Genomic DNA, 23,076 nt, shown 5'->3' with positions numbered 1-23,076 from the left:
CACAATAAAACATATTTTGCATCTTCAAAGTGGTCTTAGGCATGTTGTGTAAATCAAATGATACAAACCCACAAAAAATCCATTTGAATTCCAGGTTGTAAGGCAACAAAATAGGAAAAATGCCATCGGGGGTGAATACTTTCATAAGCCACTGTCACTTTTAACAAAGCACTCCTGTATATTGGATTCCAGGTGACTACCTCATGAAGCTGATAGAGAGAATGTGTGCCTTGCTGGTTGAGAGAATGCCTTGATGCCTTGTCATCAAGGCAAAGGGTGGCTACTTTGAAGAATCTTAAATATAACATATTTTGATTTGTTTAACCCTTTTTTGGTTACTACATGATTCCATGTGTAATATTGTAGTTTTAATGTATTCACTATTCTATAATGTAGAAAATAGTAAAAATAAAGAAAAACCCTTGAATGAGTAGATGTGTCCAAACTTTTGACTGGTACTGTAAATAGGCCCATATTGAGCTGCACGGGGACGTCAATTGTTTTGAAATTTCACACTTATGAATTTCAGAGTTAGCCAATGCTTCCCCATGGTGTTCAAAACTAGTACAGCACTCATTTCTGACAAATGCACTATGGCTACACAGACATTTTTATTTTTATTAAACAGTAACATGCAAAACGCAGTAAGCATCTGATGTTGGTGTTGGAGCAGGCCTGGCCAGGTGAACACGCTGTAAGCCATGGAGGAGCTGGACACCTGGGGAATGTTGCAGAAGATGAGCAGCTTGACACACCAGGCCACTCATCAGTTCAATTGGAAACACAGTGCACAGTGTGTGATATGCAACTTCAAGACTTTGACACACTGGTTTATTTGTTGCAGTAGTGTTGATGCTCAGTGCTCACCTATGGGGTTTCTATTGTAGACACCGTGGAAGTCACCAGTGAGTGCAGACTACAGAACACTCCCTAGCTGGTGGGCGATTACTTTGTTGAAGTCACTGAATGATATGTGTTGATGTTCATGACCTGGGTAAAGATATTGTGTACTGTGTCATTTTTGTGAACGAGGATGGCATCAGAGGTGTGACAGCGTGAGCACAGAGGTGTAGTTCTGGACAAAACAGCAGTTAGTGAAAACTGGTCATCCAAAGAGTACTGATGATGTTGTTTCTGGCTTCAGAAATTACATTATTGTAACCGTGTCAATCCTTTGTAACCTAGCTATCTTAAGAGGAATGCACTAATTGTAAGTCGCTCTGGATAAGAATGTCTGCTAAACAACTAAAATGTACAAATAAAATGCTTTGAAATATTACTTTCTTAGAACATAGGAAATATGTCTGTTTGTAAAACATAAATTGTAGGCCTTTATCTGCCAGATCTGTGATGTTTTCCAGTTGCTGAAGCAAGCCTCTTGCCTTTTCAGTGCCATAGGGCCATGTCAGGTGGTTGAGGATGAAGGAATTTGGGTAGTCTTCCCGGATGTGCCCACCCTTGACCCTGTACCCCCTGCCACACTCATCATGTCATGATTCCTGCCATATTAATCATAGCGCTCCACCTCTCTCCTCACTTTTTTTAATATATATTTTTTGTTAACAACAAATCAATACATAAAACACATGAGGGAACACAAGCATACATAGATTACAAACAATGGACAATCGAGCTAGGGGGTACAATATCACATTACAATTACACAAGGACCTTAAGGGACATGCATATACTTTCAATTCTAACCGCTTTTTTGTTAGTAGAGCATTTAACCGTCTTAAACTACAACCACCTCTCTCCTCACGTTGTCCACCACCACCTCATCATGACGTGGTTTATGGACACAGTATCTCCACGCAAAGAAATGAAAACACAGTGTTGTCATATCGGCGCTTCACTTGGTTGGTTGTGTGGTGCGCATGCTCTGTTTAGTAGCCGGTTATGGCGGCGGCGATGTGTGTTTGTCCATGAGGTGGATGAGCGCGAGCTTTTCTCACCGACTGAACCTGAACGAAAGCATTGATGGCGGGTGTATTCGACATCGATTTGGATCAGCCGGAGGAAAATGTCTCCGAAGATGAGCTCGAGGAGGTAATTTTCTCGATTCTGTCGGGTATTGTTGCACGACTGTTCGATGTAATTGCTGATAGCCATGCTAGCTAGCTATAGGCCCGACGTCTTGGTTTGTTGCCAATGCTTTAGGCCCAATTTTGACAACGCTCCAAGCTAGCCTTCTAACATTAGCTAGCCACAGATCAGCCAGTTAACACTCATGAGCTGTCACTTGTTCTCAGCTGTTGGGAGATCGTAGTTATACAATTAATCTATTTGCATACTTTATACGAATATTGAATATTATATTTTCAAGCTTGCTAGACAATGTGCAGCAAAGGCAAGCGTGCTTTGGTTGCTGTCCTGCAACAGTTTATTTTGGTACTTCTGCAGTTTGGAACAATATGGACTGGAGGTCCTTATGTGGACACATGCAAATCCCAATTTGGACAAGATTTAATGATGGGTTATAGTGGACATTCGCCGTGCTCATAGCCTTACCTGTGAACTATTTGTGATAGCTAGCTAATAAATTGGCTGTATAGGGCCATGTTTACAGTTTGCATGGTATGAACGAACTCTATTCATGCTCTGACAGTTAGCTACCAAGAATTACAATTTTATCATAAACATTTCGTACTCTATTGAACATCTCATGTTCAGTGCCCATTGGCAAGGATTTTGGGCTACACTAAATATCACGTTACATGTTTTCTGGGTGTAAAATGTTTAACTCCATAAAGATTTGTAAACATAACAAAATAAATGTAAGTTTGGGGTCAATTCCAAAGCTGTCGAGATACAAAAAAGTAGTCTACAGCTCAAGATCCTCTATCCAGGGTTCTGAAATGTGAACAAAACAGATTTGAATTTAATTTAACCTTCTTTCACATGATGGTATACTCTCGCATGTTGGTGGTCTATGTTGAGTTAATGTTTTAGCTAACATTGCATTGATTTCAGACGATATCCTTGCGTCTAAGATGTAACACTTTAAAAAAATAATATAATCAACATTCCTGTTGAATCTATTGAAGTGCTACTGCTGTTATATGGCTCTGCAGTGATTTCAGTTATAAAGCAGATTTATTTTTACAATGTTCTAATTGACATTTTCTGTCATAGGCTCAGATCAACGATTTCATGGACCAGTGCAGCGGCTTTGAATTGTAAGTGTTCACCCTTAGCATTATGGATGCCTGGTAGATGAATAATTATGTTGAGTTGTCACAGTAATTGTACCGTGCTTCGGTCAGTGAGCATATAGTTACATTACTTCTTTCCCCAGCAATATGGACGACTGTGAGAAGATTGAGATATCTGAGGACAACGTCAACCAAGGAAAAGAGAACATCAGGCCGGAGTGTTTTGAGCTGCTGCGGGTGCTGGGAAAGGGTGGTTATGGAAAGGTACGGTGCTGTTCCCCTGAGAGCCATTTAAAATGCGTTTTCATTGGCTTTTATGAGGTTTTATTAAAATTCCATTTCAAACTTGTCATTATTTGGCCTGGCCCATTGTGTTGAACTGGTTCTTCCCTTTTTTTTTTTTAGGTTTTTCAAGTTCGAAAAGTTGCTGGAGCAGCATCGGGGAAGATATTTGCCATGAAGGTTTTAAAGAAGGTACCTAAAAATAATATTCAAAGACACATTTATTTACAATTAGTTCATAATTGGCAGCAGGCATATTCATCAAGTCTCAATTTTGTCTCAAACTTAGTAAATATGACAAATAAACATTGTTTTATGTTGCTTCTGTGCAAATATTGGCTTTCCTTGAAGCCTGTTGGTGTTTTTGGTAGTTTGCCATCTTCACTGCTGCAGTCTTGGCATTTCAGAAGCTGTTTCAGTCCATTAGATGTTGCACAATAGATTGTGCTTTTGCTTGATCAGTGAAATGTACTTTAATGAGAGATGCACTCACATACCACTTCATCAAGATTTGTCCCCTAAGCTATGCTGCAAAAATTCCCTGAAAAGCCAATTGCTTAATTTCGAACAGAAATGTTCTAAGCAACGCTGAATTAAATGTTGGCACATTCTTGAAAGTGGTGGCATTTCTAGAACTGATAATGAAGTGTATTTTATCATGTGGCTTTTTGAATGGCAGACTAGTGGTATTAGCATGACTAATGGTCATAAATGTTTTGGGGCCTTGCAGGCTATGATTGTACGCAATGCTAAGGACACGGCCCACACCAAGGCAGAGAGGAACATTCTGGAGGAAGTGAAGCATCCTTTCATCGTGGATCTCATCTACGCCTTCCAGACGGGGGGCAAGCTGTACCTCATCCTAGAGTACCTCAGTGGTCAGTAAATCAGGAGTCACGCAGGCAGTTACATCAAACGACCTATTCACGCAAAGATAAACAAACATCCATTATTTTCACACTCTTCCTGTTGCTCAAGAGTAGCTGGGCAGTCCGACTGAATCTCTTTACACATTAGCAGTCCCAGTCATGCAGATAGTTTCTCTTATTCTGAAACCAAGGGATGGTTTCACAAAAAATATGATTCAAATCATCTGAATTTGTTGTTTCACACAGGACATTGGCCTTTGCATGATTTACATGAACACTTAATGGGCCTCCTCTGCTCATTGCATCTAACCATAATGTATGTAATAGTGCCTACAATCTGTCCACCATCCCTTCCTGTCTGCTCTAGAGTTACAGAGAAGAATGCACACTATGGTATGTGGAAGTCAGTCAGTCAGAATTCAAAATTAAATGGGTGAAAGAGTAAATTTGGTGTAGTCTCCCCACAACTATTTTATGCAACACTAGTTTTTAATTTTTTTTTATGTCTGTTTCAGTTTGAATTTTGTTGTACTTTTCAGGTGGAGAGCTGTTTATGCAACTGGAAAGAGAGGGGATTTTTATGGAAGACACCGCCTGGTGAGTTGAGATCACAAAAGGCAATGTTGTCATACCAGTCTGTTTTCTTACATCCACTGTATTAAGACACATATTTGGAATAACCTACACCAGTATGTTAGTTGGTGAAAGGGAAAATGCTATTTACAAAAGCGGTAAACTTAAGATTAGGTTACCAGGTGTTGGCTGTGTCTGGCACAGAAAATAATTTAGTAAAAATCAGTGTATGTGTACAATGTAAATGTGGTTTCTTATCTGCAGCTTTTACCTGGCAGAAATTTCCATGGCTCTGGGCCATCTGCACCAGAAAGGCATCATCTATAGAGACCTGAAGCCTGAAAACATCATGCTTAACAACCAAGGTAATGCTGGGCAAAGATGTCACAACAGATGTCCTGAGTTGCAATCATGTGCACTGCAGACAATGTTTGATGCTACATTAGCTGTAAATGCATCCACATTTGTGCATGTATATGCACTTCATGTTAGACATTCAAGCTTGTATATGTATTGCGATTTGATGTTCCAAAAATATTGCTCACCGTAAGTCTGCTGCTGAGAGACGAGGGAATGTGAGAAAGCAAGTTTTGATCAGTCATGGAAATAAGTGCTGAAAACTTGTTGGCTCACTATTTAAAAAGATGGAAAACAAGCTATAGGATGAAACAAAGTGTTGGCGCAGGTATTGCTGACTAGCGCTAGCTAATGCTACCTACCGTAGCAAACAAATATAAATTGATAATTGGAGTCAAATATTGGTATAATATTGTCCAAAATTGAATTGATATGTAACTAAAAAATGTTCCCCGTATTACTATTACACTTTTGATTTTTTTATATATTTTATACTGCATCTTTAATTACTTGTTACTTTTATCTCTCATTCTTATCTGTATTTTTTAAAAACTGCACTGTTGATTAGAGGCTCGTAAGTAAGCATTTCACTGTAAGGTGAAACACCTGTTATATTCAATGCATGTGACTAACATTTAATTTATTCCGCAGGAAATGTAATTTAGAAAATGTTCTGCATGTCCACCTCAAAATGAAATTGGCTGTAGTGTTTCTGTATTGTGTGTTTTTCCAGGCCATGTGAAACTGACTGACTTTGGGCTGTGTAAAGAGTCCATTCACGGCGGCACGGTCACCCATACTTTCTGTGGCACCATAGAGTACATGTAAGTCACACTTTGTAAAATACACACCCCGTTGTTCATGTAAATCTGTTGAAAGCTGCTATTTTTTAAAATCTATTTACTGCCTCAGTCTATCATGAAAATATGTGTTGAAAAAAATGTTGTTGTGTCAGGGCTCCAGAGATCCTGATGAGAAGTGGACACAACAGAGCAGTGGACTGGTGGAGTCTTGGAGCGCTTATGTACGACATGCTGACTGGAGCGGTTAGTGCACAACTTCTTTCATAGACTTCTGTTTATAATGACGTAGTAATACAACAACTTCTGTTACAATCAATCGGTGTTGACTAGGGGTGTTGCAGTGACCGTATTACTGTCACAATGGTGGTCCCGAGTCATGAAGGCAGTCAAATTCCACGTGACCATTTAGTTACGGTAATTAGGCTTCTCCAAGCTCTCTGATACTGCTGATGGTCATTAGTAGCTTACCAAACTTGCTAACTGCCTGGTACTCAGCACACTATTGTCCCTCTAATCACTCTGATTGCGTGAGGAAACAGAGTGATGGCCTCTTATCAAAAGAGGAGGATCCCATCAGCTTTCTATAGGCTAGGTCTACTATATTTATTTATCAACTTTCCTAATATTAAGCACATTGTTTATCTTTACCACAGGAGTATAGCCTACCTGGCTATTTAAGTGCATAGATGTTTTGAGACAAGTGCATGATAATGGTCCATTCTAAATCAGAACAAATGTCACACATACTATTTAGAATATGTAAAGACTAGATGAAATCAGAATAGTTTGATGGGTGATAATATTAGCATATGTTATTTTTTTGCAGCTTTTTCTAATCATAGTCGCATACCTCATGTAGCCTACCCTAAAGGCCTATATGTTTTGACACGATGTGTATCACAACTGAAGTGGCCAAATAACTTCTTAAAATGAAGCACATTAATCTATTTTTACAAGGTGTTTAGAGCCTAACTGGCATACATAAGCAGCACCTGAGTTTCAAGTTTGGGGAAGATAATTTTCACCATATAAATGCTCCTTTTTAATAAAAGCATTACATGTATAATCGCATTTGCGGTCACTTTTTGATAATGGTGTTTTCCCGCTAATGGAACATTCGTGCTTATAGCCTACTGCCATGTGCGCATTGCTGCGCTTATAATGTGAAGAAATAGATTATCAATATTTTAAGCTAAACGTTCTGTTGGTCAGTCACATTGTGAAAAAATGTTTTTTTGATGCTAGTGGTTGTATAAATATAGGATCTATCCCATCCCACAACTGTCTCAGACTATGTTTGGAATATTTCTTGCTCGCGCAGAAGGTCAAGTTGACCAATAGCATAGGTACGTTTTTGTACTGTGGGGATAGTAGATTGACATAGGCTAGTGCTTTTGCTGTTTGTTAGGCCTACTCATCTTGTTAGCTGACAAAGTAAATGTGGAAAGTTCTTCCATTGTCTTCAATATACACCTCTGAGTTGCATGAGGACACGTGTAGTTGCGTCCCTGGTGTCTGTCTTCACTTGTAGCCTGTGAGAGACCCAATCACGTGATGGAGAGCCATGTGAGTGATATGCCCTTCCGATTGCGCAGCACTAAGGTAGAATGGAACAAGGCAGTACTCCAATTCTGACTAGTTTCCCAGTACCTGCTGATGGAAAAACATCCTCAGAGCATGATGATGCCACCAAAATGTTCTTGGGGTGATGAGAGGTGTTGGGTTTGCACCAGACATATTAAATCATCAAAATCAAATTTATTTATATAGCCCTTTGTACATCAGCTGATATCTCAAAGTGCTGTACAGAAACCCAGCCTAAAACCCCAAACAGCAAGCAATGCAGGTGTAAAAGCATGGTGGCTAGGAAAAACTCCCTAGAAAGGCCGAAACCTAGAGAGGAACCAGGCTATGAGGGGTGGCCAGTCCTCTTCTGGCTGTGCCGGTTGGAGATTATTACAGAACATGGCCAAGATATTCAAATGTTCAGAAATGACCAGCATGGTCAAATAATAATAATCACTGTAGTTGTCAAGGGTGCAGCAAGTCAGCACCTCAGGAGTAAATGTCAGTTGAATTTTCATAGCCGATCATTAGGAGTATCTCTACCGCTACTGCTGTCTCTAGAGAGTTGAAAACAGCAGGTCTGGGACAGGTAGCACGTCCGGTGAACAGGTCAAGGTTCCATAGCCGAAGGCAGAACAGTTGAAACTGGAGCAGCAGCACGGCCAGGTGGACTGGGGACAGCAAGGAGTCATCATGCTAGGTAGTCCTGAGGCATGGTCCTAGGGCTCAGGTCCTCCGAGAGAGAGTGAATTAGAGAGCGCATACTTAAATTCACACAGGACACCGGATAAGACTGGAGAAGTACTCCAGATATAACAAACTGGCCCTTGCCCCCCGACACAAACTACTGCAGCATAAATACTGGAGGCTGAGACAGGAGGGGTCAGGAGATACTGTGGCCCCATCCGATGACATCCCCCGGACAGGGCCAAACAGGAAGGATATAACCCCACCCACTTTGCCAAAGCACAGCCCCCACACCACTAGAGGGATATCTTCAACCACCAACATACCATCCTGAGACAAGGCCGAGTATAGCCCACAAAGATCTCTGCCACGGCACAACCAGAGGGGGGGTACCAACCCATACAGGAAGATCACGTCAGTGACTCAACCCACTCAAGTGACACACACCTCCTAAGGTCGGCATGAAAGAGCACCCGTAAGCCAGTGACTCAGCCCCTGTAATAGGGTTAGAGGCAGAGAATCCCAGTGGAGAGAGGGGAACCGGCCAGGCTGAGACAGCAAGGGCGGTCCATTGCTCCAGAGCCTTTCTGTTCACCTTCACACTCCTGGGCCAGAATAAACTCAATCATATGACCCACTGAAGAGATGAGTCTTTAGTAAAGACTTAAAGGTTGAGACCGAGTTTGCATATCTCACATGGGTAGGCAGACCATTCCATAAAAATTGAGCTCTATAGGAGAAAGCCCTGCCTCCAGCTGTTTGCTTAGAAATTCTAGGGACAATTAGGGGGCCTGCATCTCTTGACCGTAGTGTAGGTATGTAGGCAGGACCCAATCTGAAAGATAGGTAGGAGCAAGCCCATGTAATGCTTTGTAGGTTAGCAGTAAAAACCTTGAAATCAGCCCTTGCCTTGACAGGAAGCCAGTGTAGGGAGGCTAGCACTGGAGTAATATGATCAAATGTTTTGGTTCTAGTCAGGATTCTTGCAGCCGTATTTAACACTAACTGAAGTTTATTTAGTGCTTTATCCGGAAGTAGAGCATTGCAGTAGTCTAACCAAGAAGTAACAAAAGCATGGATTAAATTTTCTGCATCATTTTTTAACAGAAAGTTTCTGATTTTTGCAATGTTACGACGATGGAAAAAAGCTGTCCTTGAAACAGTCTTGATATGTTCGTCAAAAGAGAGATCAGGGTCCTTCAGTTTTATTTGAGACGACTGTACAACCATTAAGATTAATTGTCAGATTCAACAGAAGATCTCTTTGTTTCTTGGGACCTAGAACAAGCCTCTCTGTTGTTGACCTGTTTAAAAGTCTTACTCACATGGGCTGCGGAGAGCGTGATCAGTCTTCCTGAACAGCTGGTGCTCTCATGCATGTTTCAGTGTTATTTGCCTCGAAGCAAGCAAAGAAGTAATTTAGCTTATTTGGTAGGCTCGTGTCACTAGGAAGCTCTCGGCTGTGCTTCCCTTTGTAGTCTGATGGTTGGCAAGCCCTGCCACATACGACGAGTGTCAGAGCCGGCGTAATACGATTAGATCTTAGTCCTGTATTGACGCTTTGCCTGTTTGTTCGTTGGAGGGCATAGCAGGATTTTTTCCCCCTAAGCTTCTGAGTTAGAGTCCCGCTCCTTGAAAGCGGGCCTGTTCCCAGGAAAGCAATATGTCATTCACGTCGGACTTGTTAAAGGGAAAAAAATCATTGTGCCAGTCCGTGGTGAGTAATCGCAGTTCTGATGTCCAGAAGGTTTTTCGGTCATAAGAGATGGTAGCAGAAACATTGTCTACAAACAAGTTCATTTAAACAATGCAAAGAATATATTTTAAAAAACACAATTGGTTAGGAATACGTCAAATGTCAGCCTTGTTCTCCGGCTCCATCTTATCAACGTAAGAACCACTCGGAGTATGCTGTTCTTTTCTGAAATAGACATTTTCTTCATGTCATGTTTCTTTAGACCTGTCTAATATGTATTTTTGTGAAGGTATTACATGGATTTATTAGACTTTAAAATGTAGATGTTCCAACAGTCTGCATCAGTGGCTTGTGTGGAAGCCTGGAGATGCTAAATATGTTAATGGTCAATTACTGTGTCAAGCAAATAACTGTTGGTATCACAATCACCGGCTGACAGAATTTCTTGACTGCCACAGCCCTAGTATTGACCCAAGGTTATTTTATTTTTCAAATGCAGCCACCATTCACTGGTGAAAACAGGAAGAAGACCATTGACAAAATCTTAAAATGCAAGCTGAACCTCCCACCCTACCTCACACAAGAAGCCAGAGATCTCCTGAAAAGGGTGACTATTTGTTTAACATATTTGACCGTTTTATTTTAATTTTGGTTATCACATATGTATTTATACTTGTTCTTGTTTTTCAGCTTCTGAAGAGAAATGCCTCATCAAGACTTGGAGCAGGGGCTGGAGATGCTACAGAGGTGCAGGTGAGAACAAGAGAAGGAGTGGAAAAATTTTGGATGGAGTGACTTGATGCTACCAAGACAAATGTAACCTTGAGTTTGAGATTCTACCCCATTCTGGCAAGCAACACTTTGTCTCTAGCCTCTGATCACAATACAACAAAGGATTACCCTAAATAGAAGTGTTCAAAAGTGATAGGGGACTGGGAAGTATTGAAATTAAAATGCTATTGTTATAATATTTTGTTTGCTCATCTTCCCTTAGGCTCATCCCTTCTTCCGACACATTAACTGGGAAGAGCTCCTGGCCAGGAAAGTGGAGGCTCCATTCAAGCCTTTCCTGGTAAGCAGAAGAGCTTCTGTTTGTTTTAAGCAACCTTTCCAGCTCAAAGGCATTAGACTCTGTAACATACCTGATCTCTTGTATCCATAGCAATCTGCTGAAGATGTGAGCCAGTTTGACTCCAAGTTCACCAGCCAGACACCAGTAGACAGCCCAGACGACTCTACGCTTAGTGAAAGCGCCAACCAAGCCTTTCTGGTAAGACTGCTACATAATATCTTGTTAGAGATGACATGTTTTTATTTTTTACAGCTATTTATTTTGTAACATAAACATTACACTTTTTTTTTACATAGCAAGAATAAGGTAATTTGATATACATTACATCTAGATATGACTGAAAACATAATGTATAAGTACTAACTATTATAGAACATGAGCATTTAAACCCACCCCTCGGCTACTCTCCATCCTAGCTATCTCCGTAAACCGCCCTCTTATGATTTCCATAAGCCATATATTTTTCAGCTGTGCTGTGATGTTTCACATAAATTCGGAACCTGTCTTATCGCGTAGTACATGTGTTTGTATTAATTTTGCTCATAAGACAAAATCATGTTATAACAGAATTCACCTTAACCTTTTAAATCTACCCCCTACTTTTTCGAACATTCTGTTAAAAATCGCAACATTTCAGCGTCCTGCTACTCATGCCGGAAATATAGTATATGCATATGATTAGTATGTGTGGATAGAAAACACTCTGACGTTTCTAAAACTGGTTAAATCACTGCTGTGACTATAACATAATGTGTGTTTTTAAAATTAAAAAAGTTGACAAACTTTCACAAAACACTTCAAAATACTTTTGTAATCCAACTGTAGGTATTAGTAAACGTTAATAATCTATCAAATTGATCACGGGGCGATATGTATTCAATAGCTCCACGTCTTCAAATCATGTTCAGAAATTTCTACTACAAAACATCCTGTCGGAGACCGGAAGGAATGGGATCTCTCTTACTCGTTTGACCAAGAAACAAAGCGCAGGCAATTGACAAGACTGGCGACATCGTGTGGAAGCTGTAGCACTTGCAATCTCAGCCCCATCTAATTTGCTTTCCAATAGACAATACATGCAAGTGGCGCATTGATATATTTTTCAGATTTTGGTGATCAGTTTTTCTTCCGCTTTTCGATGAAACACACGTTCTGTTATAATCACAGCCGTGATTTAACCAGTTTTAGAAACGTCAGAGTGTTTTCTATCCACACATACTAATCATATGCATATACTATATTCCTGGCATGAGTAGCAGGACGCTGAAATGTTGCTCAATTTTTAACAGAATTTTCAAAAAGTAGGGGGTAGATTTAACAGGTTAATTTCTCCTTATACCTTGGTAGGCAGTACTGGTGACAGTAACCCCTCTGTCATTGCTCCTGCAGGGCTTTACGTATGTTGCTCCATCAGTACTGGAAAATGTAAAGGAAAAGTTCTCATTCGAGCCAAAAATCCGCTCACCCCGACGGTTTTTGGGGAGCCCAAGAACTCCAGTCAGGTATTCTGTCATTTCAGCCTCTTCAGCTGTTCCTACATATCTTGTACAACATTTGAGTATGCCACATCACCACAGTCAGGGTATGTCCCTTATTCCTTTTCAGCCCTCTCAAGTTCTCTGCCGGTGACGTGTGGCCCCGGGGCCCATTGATGCCCGGCGGATCCTCTCTATGTCTCCAGTCGCCACAGGAGCATGTCATGTATGTGTCAACCCCAGAACAGATGGATGTGCAGGCCAGCTCTGAGGCCTCAGCCCCCCTACCCATCCGCCAGCCTACTGGGTCCAACCTGTCCCAGTTCAAACAACAGGCCTACCCCGTCATGGCCAAGAGGCCCGAGCATTTACGCATGAACCTATGACCAGCAGCTCATCTTAGAGGATTTTTTTTCTTTGTTGATAATTATTCTTTATTTTTTAAGCTAAGGACACTAGAGACAATGAAACTCTAAATTTCACTTCTACACACACACCATCACTACCTGAAGTATCCCCAAGGCTGTAACCTCCAGTGTGCTGCAGCTGAGCTCGGCAGACTCGGCCACTCCCTCAGGTCCCCTTGACCTCTGCAGCCTGACCCCTAACAGGACTGGACCAGCGGGACGGGGCATCACTATGGATATTTAACTTTTTTTTTGTTATTACTCCATCCTATCACAAAAAAAAGGAATGAGATAAAACGTATCAAATGTGACCCATCACAATTCACAGTAACGTGCCGTATATAAAACATCATCCAAAGTCCTTCATGTTAGATGATTAACTGCTGATGAGGAATTAATTGCTTCCACTGAACACTTGGGAGATTTGACAGTATTTCTTGAAGGTTGCTTCCTGGCTCAGGATGAAATCATACAAATTATTGTTAATTGAAAACCTATATGATTGGGAGGGGTATCAATAAGCTGAGTTTCTGAATATAGCTTTGTCTTAAGTATTTTACAAAAGGGATACATCTACTGTGCTATATCAATTCATGAGGGCCTCAATAAAAATACATGTTTACTTTTTACATTTTGAATTACTAACTGAATGTGGACTTTTGGTTATTACATTTGTATTCTTTTACTGATAGAATGTTGTTGGGTAAGAACTAAATGAGTACATGCATATCCTCTATAATATTAAACAATATGCACCACACTAAAATGAATAACTCTGTCATAGTGTATTTTTAATTGTTGGGAAGGTACCATTTGCTTAGTGGGACTAGAATAACTGTAACAAAGTCCAAGGACTATGACCTACACTACCGGTCAAAAGTTTTGGGACCTACTCATTCAAGGTTATTCTTTATTTGTACTATTTTCTACTTTGTAGAATAATAGTGAAGATATCAAAACAATGAAATAACACATGGAATCATGTAGTAACCAAGAAAGTGTTAAACAAATCAAACTATTTTAGATTCTTTAAAGTAGCCACCCTTTACATTGATAGCTTTGCACACTATTGGCATTCTCTTAACCAGCTTCACCTGGAATGCTTTTCCAACAGTCTTGAAGGAATTCCCACATGTGCTGAGCACTTGTTGGCTGCTTTTCCTTCACTCTGTGGTCCGGCACATCCCAAACCATCTCAATTTGGTTGAGGTCGGGTGATTGTGGAGGCCACATCATCTGAGCAAGCACTCCATCACTCTCCTTGGTAAAATAGCCCTTACACATCCTGGAGGTGTGTTGTGTCATTGTCCTGTTGAAAAACAAATTATCGTCCCACTAAGCCCAAACCAGATGGGATGGTGAAATCGTTGCCGAATGCTCTGTTAGCCATGCTGGTTAAGTGTGGCTACCAGAGCCTTGAATTCTAAATAAATCATTGACAGTGTCACCAACAAAGCACCCCCACACTATAACACCACCTCCTCCATGCTTTACGGTGGGAAATACACATGCAGAGGTCATGTGTTCACCCACACCTGTCTCACAAAGACACTGCGGTTGGAACCAAAAATCTCAAGTTTGGACTCCAGACCAAAGGACAAATTTCCACCAGTTTAATTTAATTAGTTTAATTGCTTGTGTTTCTTGGCCCAAGTAAGTCTCTTCTTGTTATTGGTGTCCTTTAGTAGTGGTTTCTTTGCAGCAATTTGACCATGAAGGCCTGATTCACAGTTTCCTCTGAGCAGTTGATGTTGAGACGTCTCTTACTTGAACTCTGTGAAGCATTTATTTAGGCTGCCATTTCTGAGGCTGGTAACTCTAATGAACGTATCCTCTGGAGCAGAGGTAACTCTGTCTTCCTTTCCTGTGGCGGTCCACATGAGAGTCAGTTTCATCATAGCGCTTTATGGTTTTTGAGACTGCACTTGAGGAAACTTTCAGTTCTTGAAATGTTCCATATTGACTGACCATGTCTCAAAGTAATGATGATGGACTGTCATTTTGCTTATTTGAGCTGTTCTTGCCATAATATGGACTTGGTATTTTACCAAATAGGGCTATCATCAGTAAAGCCTTTTTTTAAACTTTAATGAGTAGGTGTTCTAAAACTTTTGACCGGTAGTGTAGACTTTAAAAAGTGTTAAACCTCATCTGGTTTGTATACTGCCTAGATTATATTGTGCTGCGTGGTCAACCTTGGCATAAAGTAAATATGGCCAGTTCAAGTAACTCAACATTCCAGCCTGTTGTACCAGCTCTCCTTGAATAATATTTGCCAGTGTCAACAACCTCATGTATGAATTATTTGACATCTTCACTGTGGAAGAGGATGTCTTCTATGCTACTATCCCCTCTAAACCAGCAGTAGCCAGTCTGAGAGCCAGGAGGGGTGGCTGCTGCCAATTTCTGTAAAAATACATGTATCTTACTGGTGCTACTGCCACACGATGATAAGTGGTACTGCATGACTAGGTGCACATGTTTGGATTTTGCCAGATAAAAACAGTGAAACAGACGCTTTTTATTTGAGACTCATAATGAACCATATTAAATTTTGTGAAATTAATCAATTTTCTCTTTTGCTTTTTCAAACGTATTGAAGATTTTATTCGATGAAAAGTGGATGTATTGATGTTCTGGTTGGTATTTGAATTCCCATGCCGACTAGGTGAAAAACTATTGTCTGTGCCCTTGAGCAACCCTAATTGCAGCGGTAAGTCGCTCTAGATAAGAGCAGTAGTGGAAAAAGTACCCAATTGTCATACTTGAGTAAAAGTATAGATATCCTAACAGGAAGTTACTCAAGTAAAAGTGAAAGTCACCCACTAAAATAGTACTTTAAAATAGTACTTGTTTGGTTTTAAATATACTTAAGTATCAAAAGTAAATGTAATTGCTCACATATACTTAGATATCAAATGTAAATGTAATTGCTCAAATATACTTAAGTGTTAAAAGTATAAATCATTTAAAATTCCTTAAATTAAGCAAAGCAGGTATACCTAGAAATGTTACGGATAGACAGGGTCACACTCCAACACTCAGATATTATTTACAAAAGATGCATTTGTGTTTCGTGAGTCGACCAGACCATAGGCAGGAGCGATGACCACGTGTTCTCTTGATAAGTGTGTCAATTTCACAATTTCCCTGTCCTGCTAAGCATTCAAAATGTAACGAGTACTTTGGTTTGTCAGGGAAAATGTACGGAGTAAAAAGTACAATATTTTCTGTAGGAATGTATTGAAGTAAAAGTTGTCAAAATATAAATCATAAAGTACAGATACCCCCAAAAACTACTTAAGTAGCACTTTAAAGTATTTTGACTTAAGTACTTTACACCACTGGATAAGAGCATCTGATAAATGACTTAAGACCTATGTGTCTTGAGGAGGGTTACCTGCAATGTTCAGGTGCAGCCTCAGGACTGGCTTGGGCCAGGATGAGAGGTTATGTTTTTACTATTTCCATTAAGCACAGAGCATTAGAGTTTCCCTGTTGGACAGACAAACTCAAGGTCAGCATTCTCATCGCATTCTCCCAGGTATTCCTTCCCATATATATCCTTCCCATATATTTCCCATATATTCTAGTTGGCAGCAGCACCCATATCTAGGATGCACACAAAATTGATATAGAAATAGCCACTGTATGTTATTGATAGTAGTAGGTGTTATTTATAAAAACAGATTTATATTATATCTATCCCTTCTAGGTATTCAGTACAAGGGTATACCTAGAAATGTTTCATCTAATATATATATATATATATATATATATATATATATTTTTTTTTTTTTTTAATTGCCAGGGAAAACTCCAAAAGGCTTGCTATAATGGCAGCTAATAATACAATGCAGTTTTTTTTAGATTATAGCCTGTACTGGAGCCTGAAAGCGTGCTGATAATTATAGGCTGAGATTTGCCTGATACAAATATCTCACTGGTTTGATCAGTAAACTCAGCGACGAGCCATCAGTTATAGTTTTACCCCCCCCCCCCCTTTTTCCCCGTTACCACACATTGGCCAATGGGAGTTGGGAGGCAGAGTTGTCCTCCTGGCCGCCATTAAAGAATTCAATCCATGAATTCAAATGGAAACCTGCCGGACCCGAGAATCAGTGAACGCAAATGCTTAACCTTACTGGACATTTACATCACGATTTCAGTATTTGAGTGAAAGTTTTTATAGTTTTATCGGATTCCGGCGACTATGTGGAATAGAAGGGTGGTGTTAGCTAACTGTTTTATTTAGTCTGAGTTGGCTATGTTAGCTAGCGAAACTCGGAAGGAGGGGAGAGTTTCTTTGCTCTGAAATTGTTTAAGATTACTAGTAGATCACTTTATGTTGAGGTTGTGGTATGGTTCGTGTATATATTTTATTAAACGCATTGTGTAGTAAAGTAAGAACGGACTCGAAGTGGGGTTTATGAATTTGTTAGCGTAGAAAGCTAACTAGTTGTGTTAGCTGGCTATCAAGACAGCGATATTGTTTAGCTAGCGTAGTGGCTAGCCATCATCAACCGGTTGTATAAATAACTAGCCAGTTAGCATCTTAGTTTTATGGGGTATTTGACTAAATACTCTATCCAGATTAAATAGCTTAAAACTTAGCTGAATATTGCTGCTCTTTGTAACTGAGACGATGGATTGTTCAACCACTCTGTGAGGATGAGTTCATGTTTTGTACCAAACGGGGCCAGTTTGGAGGACTGCCACTCCAACCTATTTTGCCTGGTAAGTGATTAAACTCGCTGTTAGCATGCTAACGTTAGCTAGCTCAAACTGAGGCCAGAAAGCCATTTTGGCTAGCTAGCCAGTCAGCAAGCTAAACCGCTTGACTACAGCTGACTGGAGGCGTCAAGGCCTGTTCTAGATTGCTGGCTAATGCAATTTTGCAAGTGCGCTAACGTTAGCTAGCTAACATTAATATTGGTTGATATGTTAGTTTATAGCAACTGAAGTTCCCAGATTAAAAAACAACAAAAATACTTAGTTACCTATAATCATGTCGCTCACTAGCTAGCTAATGTTGGCTAACTGGCTTGCTAGGTTCAGTTTGTTTTGTGATGTCTGTCATTGTGAGATTTGTTTATTATTCGTCACATCAGCACCATTAGCTATGTATTTGACTGCAATTGGATATATCCAACTATTTAGCAACTAGTCATAGTGTTCCTTGTTTGTTTACAACTTGATGCTTGGCTAGGTAGCTAGCTAGTTATGGCTAACTTTTTAGGCCAACAATATCATGAGTCAGCCTATGATTATGTCTACAGTATTGTTTCCTTCAGTGAGCATTCCTATTGCCAATGCTGTCAACTACAACTCACGGATCTACTGAGTTTCACAAGTCCTCATTGTAGTATTATGTGGTACTACTCCCTTATGGATATAACTTTAAGCAGGGTAACCAGATAAGTGTACATAATATCAACTATAGGCTACTAGTTATTAAAAAATGTATTTCACCATTATTTAACCAGGTAGGCAAGTTGAGAACAAGTTCTCATTTACAACTGCGGCCTGGCCAAGATAAAGCAAAGCAGTGTGACAAAAACAAAGTTTTAGGGATTCTGAAACTGTATATTTTATTGAAACTAGGATAAAATAAATATCTTGTCATATTTTGAATTGGTACTATATTATTTCTCTGGAAAATGTGTTGCATAGCATTCAAAGGAATTCTAGGAAATATCCATTGGCACTAAATACTTTGATAGAAAGGGATTTCCCACCCTTTGAACTCTGAAGACTAATGAGTTGGAAGGTTAGGTTGCACAGAAGGAACAGGTGCATTCCTTTACATTTTGCATTTGGAGGTGCTTCACACTGATTGGGTAGTGCAGTTGTTAAAGTTGTCAGGCTACTACTGCACTGCTTTGCATTCAGCGGGCTTGCAGCCCCTCTCTGGGCTAATCCCAAATGGACCCTATGCACTTTTGGAGATCTGAACGGATTTGGTTGGTATAAGCAATATGGTGAAACTTCCACCTAGCCTATCAGATGGCAAAGTGGAGCTAGTACCATATTCTTTGCACCTGTCAAATCTTCTCAAATCTCTACAAGTGCACAGGGTGTAGTGTTTATTTGGGATTGGGCCTCTGTCTCAGCTCTTTTTTTCCTCACCCTGTCCCCCAGGCTGACCTGACTGGGATAAAATGGCGGCGTTTTGTGTGGCAGGGGCCCACTTCCTCGCCCATCCTGTTCCCTGTGACGGAGGAGGACCCCATCCTGTGCAGCTTCAGCCGGTGCCTGGCGGCCGATGTGCTAAGCGTGTGGCGAAGGCACCACACCCCGGGTCGCCGTGAGCTCTGGCTCTTCTGGTGGGGGGATGACCCCAGCTTCGCCGAGCTCATCCACCACGAGCTGTCAAGTAAGGGCTAGCTTCTGCCACAGGAAGAGTTGCTTGTTGCTCACAGAGCATTGGAGTTAGGATGAACTCTCAGTTGACATTTGAGAGAGGGGCTGCAAGTGTCATGCAAATGGGGAGAGACACTGCTCAGTTGAGGTCCCACAGTAGTCCACAGCCTGACACACTTCAATGACTGAAAGCATCTTTCATTACCAAAAGATGCAAGTAGTTTACATGTTGGGCCTACAGTTTTGAGTTCTGCCTGTTGTTGGGAATGGGTTTGCACATCACGATACCAGTCATATGAAGGCTTAAATTCTATCTCCCATCAGCTTTTTCATTGGGGTCGCAGCTCCTGTTAAAGTAGTTAGCTCCCTACAGGGTAAAGCTAAGGGGCTGCCTGGTGGCTAGATCTTAAAGGCCTTGCCACTGACAAAGCAAAACAACAACAAAATGATCTTCATGATGATGTGGGTGGTAACACTTTGGTTCTTGAATTTCAAATATCTTGAAGGCGAGACCTCTTGACTTCTGTTTTTGAGTGGAGTTTCCCTTTAACATATTATTTACATGGTTGCATAATGTGTTACGTTTTACTGTAAACATTGGCAGATGGTCAAAAATTCCCATCCTTGGCAGATGGTCAAAAATTCCCATCCTATCTTTTTTCTGAAGTGTTTGAACCCATGGCAAAAAGTAACGCCGCCAATTCTTGAGTTCTTGTTTACAGTTGTGATGTTGATTGGAGCATTCAGCGGGTATTACATTTACATTTAAGTCATTTAGCAGACGCTCTTATCCAGAGCGACTTACAAATTGGTGCATTCACCTTATGACATCCAGTGGAACAGTCACTTTATCTAACTGTCTTTTCTCTCTTCCTGGCTCAGGTGAGGAGGACGGCGAGTGGGAGAGTGGCTTGTCCTATGAGTGCCGTACACTCCTGTTCAAAGCTGTCCATAACCTGTTGGAGCGTTGCCTCATGAACCGCAGCTTTGTCCGTATTGGCAAGTGGTTTGTCAAGCCCTACGAGAAGGATGAGAAGCCCGTCAATAAGAGGTAAGAGTCCCCATAATTATCCCCTTCTGTAACCAGTGCATTGATATCTTCATCAGTATTGCAGAGTGCTCTGTTGACTTTCTAGTAAGTGAATGCAGGAGGTCAACGAGTCATCCTGATCAGTGTACTTCCTTATTGATTTTAGAAATGCATTGCACTGTAGGCCTACAGTAAATTGAATGGATGCCAATCAAAGTTGTTAATGACATGCATTGGTGTCTATTGTGAAATTCAGCGGTTTCTTAGTGTGATAGTTTTCCTCTTACTTGATGTTCGGGCGTATGCTTTCTAACACAGGCCATAGAAATGTAGACACTTTGTCATTTACTCCCTATCTGACACTTTTGTCCCTTATGGTTTATTCTTGAAAGAAACCCTGAGGTAAATTGTATAGATGGATTCATTGAAATCCACCTAGGACACTTGGCTCTTCAAAGGTAGCATGTGTATAGTTCATGTCCGCTTCAGTATTATTTTCTGTTAATAGCCCGGCTGGATTACTTGGATGTCTAGAGTTTCCTGTTCCTGTTGTCCATAGAGTATTTGTCAGTACAGGTGAATGTATACTTGTTCACGTGAGTCAGCCTGCACAGATTATTTGATCGATTTCCAAAAAAACTACAACACTGCTATTAAGTTAATTTGGAAAGATTAGGGAGTCTATGCCTGTCTCAGGCTGAACAAGCAGCAGATTGTTTTTGTTCTGCTGCTGAGAGTAGACATGCATACTGTATTAATTATTGCCCTGTTATGCGTGAGCATGCTTCAGTTCGGCTAGGCCAACCGAACAAGTGTGCTCGCTTACTCCCTTAAAAAATCTAGAAAAAAACGTTAATAGTACGTACTGTTTGTCCATTTTGAGACGTCGTAGCCAGTATACACCTCAAAATTGTCAGAATTAATCTAAGAACTCAATAAATCCGTCATTAATTGACGTTTTTGCAGAGATAATTTTAGTCGCCCAGTTTTACATCAAAGATGTTTGGTGCAGTATTTGTCAATGTAAAAATGTGCATAAAAATGAGTAGTCTCTCCTTGAATGGCAACATAATTTATTGAAGAATCGCTACTCTTGACCAATCACAGATGAAGGGGCATAGACTTCGTCTTGTGTAGAGGAAAACGTGTGTCCGACTGGTTCTTTAAGGGGAATGACATCATCACAGTTTTGGCTTCCCCCTGCACTTGAATGGGCCCTGGGGGAATCCTGGAGTGTCATGAGGAGCTCATTTGAGCCCTGTCTGTTTTGCCTGCCCTAGTAATTCAAGCAGTTCTGCTGTTTTAAGCATTTCTGTTTTGCTCTGTTAATTTCAGAGCCCCCACCTCATACACACGGGAGAGTGAGATAGAATTGAGGTGATTGCAATGCATGTTCACTGGGGGGTTAAGGTGTCACGATGTGTTTACGGGTGTGAAGTGTTTGAGAATTGGCCCCTTGGCCTCCAATGTTCTGGATGAAGACATCTACAAGTGGGTGTTGAAGCAGAGCAGTGCCTGCTTGGACTTGGTGAAAATGAGTGGGTGGGGGTGTGAGTGAGATCCAGCGGTCTCACTGTCGCCTGTACTCTCTGTCTGGTAAACAGGGCTGTCTTTGGAACATGCTGAGTCTGCACTGTGGTTTTACACCAACCATGTCAACAGGAACTGTTTTGGTATGTTTAGCCGCTTGGCTGTGCAGCACTCGTGAGGAAATAAAGCCTTGTTTAACATTTCAATTTCATAATAGTCTATTTTTAACAAGGACTATTTAAGGAATGTTGGTGTTTTGGAGGAGCACTTTTAACTGAAACTAAAATCATTTTCTGTCTTGTCCATGCTGGTTGAAGGACAGGGCTCAGGCCTCACTGATAACTTTCCTCATTGGCACAGGCATTGGCACCTGGAGGTATATTTTAATGACATAGAAGTGCACAACAAATATGTGAGGAATGTTGTTGCCACTCCTGTCCTCACTCCCTTCCCTGCTCTCCTTTTCTCTCAACCCTCACACCCATCCTCTGACCCATTCATGGACAATCAGCTTTTTCTGTGGTGCAGACATGGTCCTGTTGCTCTAGGAACAGACCAATAGCCTGTCATATAGTCTTCAATTTATATGTGATTGGTGTATTTCTGTATTTCTGCCATTGTAATCCTTGACGGCTGCCTAAATCCAAAGTAGATTAATTACATTTTGAGATGAAAACCACGTTGTGTATACTAAAGTGACTAAAACCAGAGAGAAGGTATGTAGAAAAGATAATAGACCTACAGTGCCTTGGGAAAGTATTCAGACCTCTTGACTTGTTCCACATTTTGTTTGGGTACAACCTTATTCTAAAATTGATTAAATAAAAGCAATTCCTCTTCAATCTACACACTACCCCATAATGACAAATGAAAAACCTGTATTCAGACCCTTTACTCAGTACTTTGTAGAAGCACCATTGGCAGCGATTACAGCCTAGAATCTTCTTTGGTATGACACTATACGATTGGCACACCTGTATTTGGGGAGTTTCTCCCATTCTTCTCTGCAGATCCTCTCAAGCACTGTCAGGTTGGATGGTGAGCGTCGCTGCACAGCTATTTTCAGGTCTATCCGGAGATGTTCGATCGGGTTCAAGTCCGGGCTCTGGCTGGGCCACTCAAGGACATTCAGAGACTTGTCCCGAAGCCACTCCTGCGTTGTCTTGGCTATGTGCGCAGGGTTTTTGTCCTGTTGGAAGGTGAACCTTCAC

The 23,076-nt window shown here is 40.8% G+C and overlaps 2 protein-coding genes across 3 annotated transcripts in view; both read left to right on the top strand.

The window, feature by feature from the left end:
* Positions 1-1,851: 1,851 nt before the first annotated feature.
* LOC124006198 (ribosomal protein S6 kinase beta-1-like) lies at positions 1,852-13,587 on the top strand. Its single transcript, XM_046316042.1, has 15 exons — positions 1,852-2,049; positions 3,136-3,179; positions 3,299-3,419; positions 3,561-3,629; positions 4,168-4,315; positions 4,846-4,903; positions 5,144-5,244; positions 5,970-6,060; positions 6,192-6,282; positions 10,488-10,595; positions 10,679-10,741; positions 10,983-11,060; positions 11,151-11,258; positions 12,450-12,562; positions 12,666-13,587. Exons 1-15 carry the CDS (start codon positions 1,981-1,983, stop codon positions 12,919-12,921), a joined length of 1,518 nt encoding a protein of 505 aa, XP_046171998.1. The 5' UTR covers positions 1,852-1,980; the 3' UTR covers positions 12,922-13,587.
* Positions 13,588-16,986: 3,399 nt separating this feature from the next.
* LOC124005433 (mediator of RNA polymerase II transcription subunit 13-like) overlaps positions 16,987-23,076 on the top strand; it is a 31,971-nt gene continuing 25,881 nt past the window's right edge. For both annotated transcript variants that reach the window (XM_046314701.1, XM_046314700.1), the window contains exons 1-3: positions 16,987-17,679; positions 19,084-19,318; positions 20,188-20,356. In XM_046314701.1, the coding sequence (XP_046170657.1) occupies positions 17,614-17,679; positions 19,084-19,318; positions 20,188-20,356 (470 nt within the window). In that variant the 5' untranslated portion in view covers positions 16,987-17,613. The remainder of the gene's footprint in view (positions 17,680-19,083; positions 19,319-20,187; positions 20,357-23,076) is intronic.

Source organism: Oncorhynchus gorbuscha, linkage group LG19 (assembly GCF_021184085.1).
Source record: "Oncorhynchus gorbuscha isolate QuinsamMale2020 ecotype Even-year linkage group LG19, OgorEven_v1.0, whole genome shotgun sequence".
In the NCBI taxonomy this organism is placed as follows: Eukaryota; Metazoa; Chordata; class Actinopteri; order Salmoniformes; family Salmonidae; genus Oncorhynchus; species Oncorhynchus gorbuscha.
This window is presented reverse-complemented; position numbering and strand designations above follow the sequence as displayed.